Raw genomic sequence first — 9,656 nt, 5'->3', positions numbered from 1 at the left:
GGCTCGTCAACGAAGGCACCATTTGTCGACGAGTTTAACCAGGTCAAAGGGTCTATAAATATCATTTTTTGGTTCCTTAAGGGTTAAGAAACTCAAAACTCTCTCTCTCTCTTTAGAACCGAAAAACTCTCTCTCTCTCTCTCTCTCTCTTCGATCCTTCGTTGTTCGTCACCTGAATCCATGATCCGACGTTACTACGTGGATTAGGGGGAAAACGTCTATGATTATAGCGGATTGGATCTTCATTTTGAGGATTTTTGGTTTTCATCCCGAAATCGAGATAAGAGTCTAAGTTTGTTTTTGGTTCGGTAAATCTGTAGTCAATGCGATTGTATTAAAGTATTGTTCTTCGATTTTTAGGTTTTGAGAACTTGGTTCGTTGTTTTGGAGCCAGGTAGCTCATGTTTCAGAATTCAGAAAAAAGTAAGGGGATTTTTTTACATCAGTCTTTTTAGAAAACTAAACTACTAAAAAGTTAGCTTATGTTTATATGCACATATTGACTGCTTATTTGCGAAGTTTCTCCAGGTAAAAATGCCAATTTTACGATTTTGGTAAAAATGAGGGTTTTGGCATATGATCTCCAAACTTTTAAAAACTTCTTTATTTTTATTAATCTTAACATAGGAGATGCTTGAACCCCTTATTTTCCATTTAAATGATATTTATTGAGTTATATGCTATATAGCGGATTTTTGACCAAACGAGTGTGACATATGATATGAAATGGAATATGTGAATCAATTTAAATACGTATATAAACTATGGGAACTGGAGTTCCATTTTACTACCTAAAAATGTGAAAATAGGTGTTGGTTGTATACCGAACTTTGTATGTAAAAAGGGTTAAACCAAGAATGTGTGGGTCGGTTTATACCACAGTATGAGTGAATGAGTTTGTGAAGATATTGAAACTGTATAGGTGATTTATGAATTGGAAAGAAGCCAATTTGGTTTTATTATAAATTGTATAAATGATATTTTAAACCACAGCTTGTTACTATCAGAGCCTTAAAAAGCTCACCGTTATATCAAAGTCTTAAAAAGCTCACCATTATATAAGAGCCCTAAAAAGCTCACCATTATAAAAGATCCTTAAAAAGCTCAATGTTATGTAAAGCCTTAAAAAGCTTAAGCGCGCTTCCATTTCTATACTTTGGATATAATGCAACCACACATCTGATTTTCAATGTGGGTATCGAGATAGTTGGCTGGATTTGGAGTGTGCCACTGGTGGATTAATGGACTAGGTGGTTCCAGTCGGACTATAGTAAATCACACAACCCAAGCCAAAGGGTAGTGTTGGCATTTGTTATTATTGATTCTAAGCTGTACGATGTTCTAAATATGCACATACATAATTTAAAAACTAAAATGGGTAAAGTCACATATTTGAGTACCGGGCGGAGGGATTGTACAGTGTATGGGCCTATACCCTATCCTAGTCTCAAGAACTCTCACTTGCAACGATGCCTAATTATCTATTGCTGGAATTATATCTATATATCCCCTATATTACGATATTGAGAATATGCTATACGTGTAACTACTTCCTACTGGTTTGAATACATATTATCATACAATGATGTAATATTTTCCACCTTATTGATAAGTGTCTCACCTAAATATACAAACTTTGTTACAGATCCTATAGGACGTCAATCCTAGTTGCTAGAGGGACTTGGAGGGTCATTTTGTTTTTAGCCTACGTAACTGTTTGTATATGCAATAGACTCGGTTCAGAATAACTTTTGGAGATTGTAAGAACATGTTATGATTTAAGTAAAATCGTATGTATTTGAGGATACAGTTAGAAACTCTAGTTTCGTCTATTCAATTCCATATGAATGTCTATGTTTTTCGTTGTGCATGAGATTAGATATCAGTATGAAACACCCGTGTGACCCTATTAAGGGTGGGTGGTATATGTATGTTCATTCAGATACAAGTATAGTAGCACTCTAGGGCCATATAAAGGGCCAAGGCGTTACAATTGGTATCGGAGCCCTTAGCCAGTTGGAAGTGTGATATGGTTCACACTGCCTGGTTATGGAAATATTCAGAGCTTAGGTTGCTAGGTTCTGTAAATTAGACTATACCAGAGTTTAGGATTAGGATAAGATAATTTAGTTTTGCTTAGTATATCTAAGGACAGAAATCCATTGACAGACTTCTGTATTTTTCTGGATCAATTGAAAGGTTTAGAAAATCACAGCAATCCATTGACCATTTTGTTTTCAAGTGGAATGGGCGGAACTTGAGTTAGAATGGGAATGTTAATGTGATACCCCATGGATGAAAGGCTTAAAATACTAGATGTTACTACCCATATCAACAAGGTGCACCTTTCTTTTCGGGAGCCTTCCCATAAGAACTTCATAGTTAAGATGCTTGGCTTGGAGCAATCTTGGGATGGGTGACCATTTGGGAATTTTTCTCAGGATGTGTGTGAGTGAGGACAAAACACATTGAAAAGGATACATGTTGATTTGTAGGGCCAGTCATTAGTATGATAAGGCCCGCCCCCTTGTTGTCTGGTCCAGGTGGAGGAGGAGAGACGCAGTGCTTCCTAACAGACCCAGGTTGGGGCGTTACAAATGGTATCAGAACCAATACCTAGCCGGAAGTGTGATGAGATTCACATCGCCTGGGTTTGGAAATGTGGGTTCGCAATGAGGACGTTGTGTTCCATAAGTGGGGGAGAATGTGATACCCCATGGATGAAAAGCTTAAAGGACTAGATGTTACTACCCATATCAATAAGGTGCACCTTTCTTTTTGAGAGTCTTCCCATAAGAACTTCATAGTTAAGCGTGCTTAGCTTGGAGCAATCTTGCAATGGGTGACCACCTGTAAAGTTTTCTCAAGAAATGTGTGAGTGAGGAGAGATGCAGTGCTCCCTGGCAGACCCAGGTTGGGGTGTTATAGTTAAAATCATTGAAGTACACCAATATTAGGAATGTGGATTAAGGGAATTGAGTCTATAGTATTGTAGTATTAGTTGATACTTAGGTTATTAAGCTTCTAATTTATTTTCTTAATTTACTTCTTTAGGATGGAGTCCAGAGATAATACTGTCAACGTGGGAGGCAGTAGTAGTGAGGGTGCCGGCCATGAGGCTGGCAGTGACTCCACGAGTGTATTTTCGGATTTCGCATTGCAGCTTATGGTTGAGGTGGTGCAAATGAATAGAAGCTAGGATCGTCCCACAGCTGAGATGGGATGCTCCATTGACCAGTTCACTAGACTGAAGTCTTCTATTTTCATAGGAAGTGCAGATCCAATTCGAGCTGAGAATTGGATCTAGGAGATAGGAAAGATCCTGGATGTTCTGAACTGCACTAAGAAGCATAGGGTAACCTTTGCAACTTTCAAGTTGTCAGGGGAGACAGAGAGATGGTGAGTGGTTGTAAAGAAAATGAAGGAGCACCGACCGATACCAGTTGTGATGATGTGGGCCTGTTTTAGAGAATTATTCTTTGAATGGTACATTTCGGCCACTGTTAGAAATGCAAAAATGGAAGAATTCATGAGTCTGACACAAGAATCGTTGACAGTGCAGTAGTACGCTGCCAAATTCCAGGAGCTATCCCAATTTGCTCCATTCATGATATCGGTGAGGCAATGAAGGCCTGGAAGTCTCAGAGGGGTCTAAGGGAGGAGATCTGGAGGCAGACAACGATCTTGCAGTTTCAGGATTTTGCTACACTAGTAGACAAAGCCACTGTAGCAGAAGAGAGTCTGTTGGAGGACACAGAAGTAAAGGTTCCAAAGAAGAGGACAGTGCCTCCCAGTTCTTCTTCTAGTGCAAGGTAGGGCAACTGGAAGAAGAATAGTAGTGGTATATCTCAGAGCACCGCATCTTATCATGGTTGCTTTACGTGTGGTAAGGGGCACTCTAGGCAGTGTTGAATAACTATAGGGGCTTGTTTGTCATGTGGTAAGTAGGGACATCAGGTGAAATATTATCGCATGCAGGGGAACATCGGAGCCCCACAAAGTCCATACAATGGAGGTACACAATCGCAACATGGTGGTCAACAAGGGGTACAGCCTAGGCTAGAGTGTATTCCCTAACTAGGCGATGCAGAGAATGCTGGTGATGTAGTCACATGTATCATTTACATGCTTTCTCATAAAGTTGTTATATTATTTGCTTATAGGGCAATGCATTCTTTTATTTCACAGGGATTTGTTAAACTGTGTGGGTTAGAGGTTCAATAGCTAGATCATGAACTGGTAGTGGCTATGCCATCTGGGTCAGTAGTCGTGTGTAGTAAAGTAGTCCATGATTCTCTAGTAGAAATTTAGGAGAGGGTACTACCAATCAGTCTCATTGTGTTTGACATGCACAATGATACAGTTGCAGGGCATGCACATCTTCTCTAAGATCAATCTACGATCTGGGTATCACTAGATGAAGATAAAAGAGGAGGACACTCCAAAGACAGCTTTTCGAACCTGGTATGGCCATTACGAATTTATGCTTATGCCTTTCGATTTGACGAATGCACCTGCGACATTTATAGATCTGATGAATAGGATCTTTCACGAATACTTAGACTAGTTCATTGTGGTATTTATAGATGACATCCTAGTGTATTCTACGAGTGCTGCGGAACATGAGGTTCATCTAAGATTGGTACTGTAAATGCTCAAGGAAAAGAAGTTATATGCTAAACTGAAGAAATGTGTGTTCTGGCTGGAACAAATTGCGTTTCTAGGGTATGTAGTGTCTAAATAACGGGTATTAGTGGACCTGAGTAAAATAGAAGCAGTAAACGACTGGGCTAGGATGAAGAACGTTCAGGAGGTCAGAAGTTTTCTCGATCTTGCAGGATACTACCGACGGTTCATAGAAGGGTTCTTCAAATTAATGGGTCCATTGACGCAACTCACGAAGAAGAATGTGAAGTATGATTGGACTAATGAGTGCAAGCTGAGTTTTCGAGAGCTGAAAAAATAGTTGGTCTTTGCTCCAGTTCTGACCATTCCATCTAGGGATGGTGGATTTGTTATCTACGATAATGCCTCTAAGAAAGGTCTCGGGTGTGTTCTAATGCAGCAGGGAAGGATGATGGCTTATGCTTCTCATCAACTCAAGGAGTACGAGAAAAACTACCCAACACATGATATGAAATTGGCAGCGGTAGTGTTTGCATTGAAAATTTGGAGGCAATGCCTGTACGGTAAAAGGTGCGAGATTTTTACATACCATAAAAGTCTTAAGTACATTTTCACCCAAAAGGAGCTAAACATGAGGCAATGTAGATGGCCAGAGTTGATAAAGGACTACAATTATACCATTAGCTATCACCTAGGAAAAGCAAATATGGTAGCTGATGCTCTAAATCAAAAGTTAGTTGATACGTCAATCTCAACACTAGGAGTTTAGCATCACATTTGTATGAACCTGGAAAAGTTGGGCGTAGAGGTTGTGGAAGGAAATCACCAGGCTCTTCTTGGTAGCTTGGCGGTACAGCTGACCTTACTGGAGAGGATCAGAACAGCTCAGAAGGAGGACGAAGAGCTGGTAGAAGTTATGGAAGGGGTACAGAGTGGTTTAAAGTCAAACTTCAATATCTTGGGTGATGGGATATTGAGATTCAACAACGGGGTTTGTGTACCGGATGACGCCGAGATTAAATGGGTCATTATGGTGGAGGCACATCATTTGCTCTATACCGTGCATCCTGGAAGTACAAAGATGTACCAAAACCTTAGGGAATCTTTCTGGTGGTCAAACATGAAAAGAGAGATTGCCTGTTTCATAGAGTAGTGCCTAACATATCAGCAAGTCAAGGCAGAGCACTAGAGGCCAACATGACCCCTTCAACTAGTTGACATTACCAAGTGGAAATGGGAGCATATCTCGATGGATTTTTTATCGGGGTTACCTACAGCAATGCATGGGCAGAATGATATATGGGTTGTATGTAGGGACCCAAATCCGGAAAATAAATAAAGAAAAAATAAGGGAAATTAAAAAGAATAAAACAATAGAGCTCGTCAACGAGGCTTCATTTCTGATGGACGAGGTTTCTTCTGTGGCTCGGCAACGAGATGTCGGGGCTCGTTGACGAGGAGTTACGGAGGGATTTTTAGAGATTATGAAATCTTAGGCTCGTCGATGAGGTTACCTCCTCGGCCACGAGCGACCTTCTTTGGCTCGTTGAGAAGAACTCCGACTCGTTGACGAGGCTGGCCGGGTCGACCTAGTTATAAATAGAATATCCTTTTCTTCCTTGCTAAGTTATCCCTTTCTCTCTCTCTCTCTAGAACTCAAATTAACCCTCTCTTTCTCTAAGATTTCGTGCCATCTTTTACTAGAATCAACAATCCGACATCACTACGTGGGTTAGGAGGAGAATCTCTACAGTTATAGCGAATCAGATTTTTTATCTAGCGATTTTTGAATTTTTCCCTAAAATCGAGGTAAGGGTCTGATTTCATTTTCAATTGAGTAGTTATGTAGTAGCCGAGATTATAGTGAAGCAATGTTCTTCGGTTTTTAGGTTTCAGGGATTCTAGGTCGTTGTTTTGGATCGATCCATTCATATTTCGGTTTTCAGGATTAAGGTAAGGGGATTTATTTACATCAGTAACTTTAGAAAAAGAAACCACAAAACATGTAGCTTGTGTTTATATGTAATTATTGACTACTTGTTTGCAAAATTTTACTGGGTATAAATGCCAATTCTTACAACTTTTCACGATTTTACGGTTTTGACAAAAATGGGATTTTTGGCTTATGAACTCCAAATTTTTTAAACTACTTTATTTGCACTAAAACTAAAGTAGGCAATGCTTGAAACTCTTAATAGCAGTAGAAATGATATTTTACGAACCAGTTTATATGAAATGTATATATATGAGCAAATAAGTGTGACGTATGATATAAATTGATTCTATATTCATTTGAGATGCATATATATGAACTATAGGGACTTAAGTTCCAAGTGGTTGTTAGAAATTGCAGAAAACAGGTGTCTATTAGATACCATACCAAGTATGAGAAAAGGGTAAAATCGAGAGGTTACGAGCCGATTTTTACCACAGACCATTGTATGAATGAAAGTATGCATGAATGAGATTGGGAAAATACTAGAATTGCACAGGTTATTATGTTTTAATGTAAATTTTATATATGATATTGGGACCGCAGCTTGTCTCAATAGTATATGAAGCTTTAAAAAGGCTTATATTATATAGGCTCGGTACCGTTGCCAAAACAGAGGTACAATGCAACCACACATAGTTATTGTTCAATATGGGTACCTAGTGGTAAGCTTGGTAAGAAAGGCCACTGGTCAAAAGGGATCAGGGTGGTGATGGCCAAGTTAGACTCCAATATGATAGGATCCCTGGCAATGCCTGTACATACAGGGCTCAATCAGTGTCCTCTTAGCACACAACCCTTGCCACGGGGAGTTACTAGCATTATTATGATAGTTTCGACCTGGACAGTGTTCTAAATATGCATATACATGATTTAAAGAATTTACTGGGCAGAGTCACAGGTCTGAGTACCGGGGGGAGGGATTGTACAGTGTATGGACCTATACCCTACCCTAATTTCGGGAACTCTCACTTGTAATGATGTTGGGTTTTATATTATCATGGAGTTGTTTATGTACTATTTTTACATTACAATGTTGAGAATGTGCAATCTATGTAACTGTTTTCAAATAAGAATATAACTATACAGTCACATACTGATGTAATATCTTCATCCTTACTGAGAAGTGTCTCACCCCATCTTACAACCTTGTTTTCAAGAGTTATAGGAAATTGGTCCTAGTCGTTTAGAGAGGCTGTGTAGCGTAGGGTCCTGTTAGTTAGCGTAAGTTTTTGTATAAGTACTTGGTTGTTAGCCTGGTTGGATTTTTGGGAATGTAATATAATTTATGTTTTATGTACAGTTGAATATATGTAAGGAACATTTAGATACTCTGGTATGTCTATTAGAATCCATATGAATGATTTATGATTTCCACAAAATATGTGAGTACATATCATTATTGAATACCCGTATGTCCCTGTTTAGGGCGGGTGGTTATGTCTGTTATCAGGATTTGTACAAGATATGTATGTATAGTAGCACTCCAGGGTCATATTAAGGGTTGGGGCATTACAGTTTGGTATCAGAGACATAGCCAACCAGAAGTGTGATGTGAATTGCACTACCTGGTTATAGATATGCTTAGAGCTTAGGTTGCTAGGTTCTATGGATTAGACTATACCATAGTTTAGAATGTGAGTATGATTTTCAAGTTTAGCTTAGTATACCGGAGACAGAAATCCATTGACAGACTTCTATGCTTTTCTGGATCATTTGAATTGTTCAAAACATCACAGCAATCTATTAGCGATTTTTTTTCTAAGTGGAAGGGCGAAACTCGAGTTAGAATGAGAATGTTAGTCATTAAAGTATGTCGATACTAGGAATGTGATTATGGGAAGTGAGTTTATAGTATTGCGATATTAGTTGGTTAGGCTTCTAATTGATTTCCTCAATTGCTTTTCAGGATGGAATCTAGGGATATTACTACCAACGTTGGAGGCAGTAGTAGTGAGGGTGTTGGCCATGAAGCTGGCAGTGACTCTACTAGTGTGCTATGGGACTTCGCTCAACAACTTATGGCTGAGTTTGTTCAGACGAATAAAGGTCAAGATCGTCCCTTTGCTGAGTTGGGATGCTCCATTGACCAGTTCACACAACTGAAACCTCCTGTCTTCGTGGGGAGTGCGGATCTGATTTGGGCTGAGAATTGGATCGAAGAGATTGAGAAGATTCTAGACGTCCTGAACTACACTAAGAAGCGGAAGGTAGCCTTTGCAACGTTCAAGCTTATAGGTGAAGCAGAGAGGTGGTGGAAGTCAATTAAGATGCTTGAAGATCATCGACCTACTCCTATGGTTCTGACGTGGGCTCGATTCAAAGATTTATTCTTTGAACGGTATTTTTCAGCCACGGTCAGAAATGCCAAGATGGAGGAATTCATAAGTCTAGAGCAGGGGCAGTTGTCAGTTCAACAGTATGCTGCCAGATTTCAGAAGCTATCTCAATTTGCTCCATTCATGATTTCGGACGAGACAAAGAAGGCTTCGAAGTTTCAAAGGGGCCTGAATAAGGAGATCAGGAAGCAGACTGCGATCTGGCAAATGCAGGACTTTGTTACTCTAGTTGACAAAGCCACCATAGTAGAGGAGAGTGTGCAAGAGGACCTTGAGGTTGAGACTCCGAAGAAGAGACCTGTGCCTTCCATTTCTTATGGAGGGGCAAAGCAGGGCAATTGGAAGAAGAACAGTGGTGGTGTTTCTTAGAGTATCGCAACTACTCCAGCTTGTTCCAAGTGTGGGAGACCTCACTCAGGGAAGTGTTTGTCAGGTTCTAGAGCTTGTTTTCATTATGGTAGGATGGGACATCAGAAGAAAGATTGTTACATGTTGATGAATAGTGGAGCTCCACAACAGTCATATGGAGGAGGTGTTCAGGCACAGTGGGGTGGTTAACAAGGGGGAACAACCCAAGCTAGGGTGTACTCCCTAACTCCTGGTGACACAGAGAATGCAAGAGATGTTGTCACAGGTACCATTTACATGCTTTCCAATAAAGTTGTTATAATATTTGACTCAGGGGCAACGCATTCCTT

The 9,656-nt window shown here is 39.8% G+C and overlaps 1 protein-coding gene across 1 annotated transcript; it reads left to right on the top strand.

Annotated features, from left to right (window-relative positions):
* Positions 1-3,624: 3,624 nt before the first annotated feature.
* LOC131158600 (uncharacterized) lies at positions 3,625-9,327 on the top strand. The gene is made up of 2 exons (XM_058113466.1): positions 3,625-3,812; positions 8,529-9,327. The coding sequence occupies exons 1-2, from the start codon at positions 3,625-3,627 to the stop codon at positions 9,325-9,327; spliced, it is 987 nt and encodes a 328-aa protein (XP_057969449.1).
* Positions 9,328-9,656: the final 329 nt, after the last annotated feature.

The sequence above is a fragment of the Malania oleifera genome, chromosome 6 (assembly GCF_029873635.1).
Source record: "Malania oleifera isolate guangnan ecotype guangnan chromosome 6, ASM2987363v1, whole genome shotgun sequence".
Lineage (NCBI taxonomy): Eukaryota > Viridiplantae > Streptophyta > Magnoliopsida > Santalales > Ximeniaceae > Malania > Malania oleifera.
The sequence above is the reverse complement of the archived record's forward strand: the minus strand, read 5'-3'. Positions and strand labels throughout refer to the sequence as shown.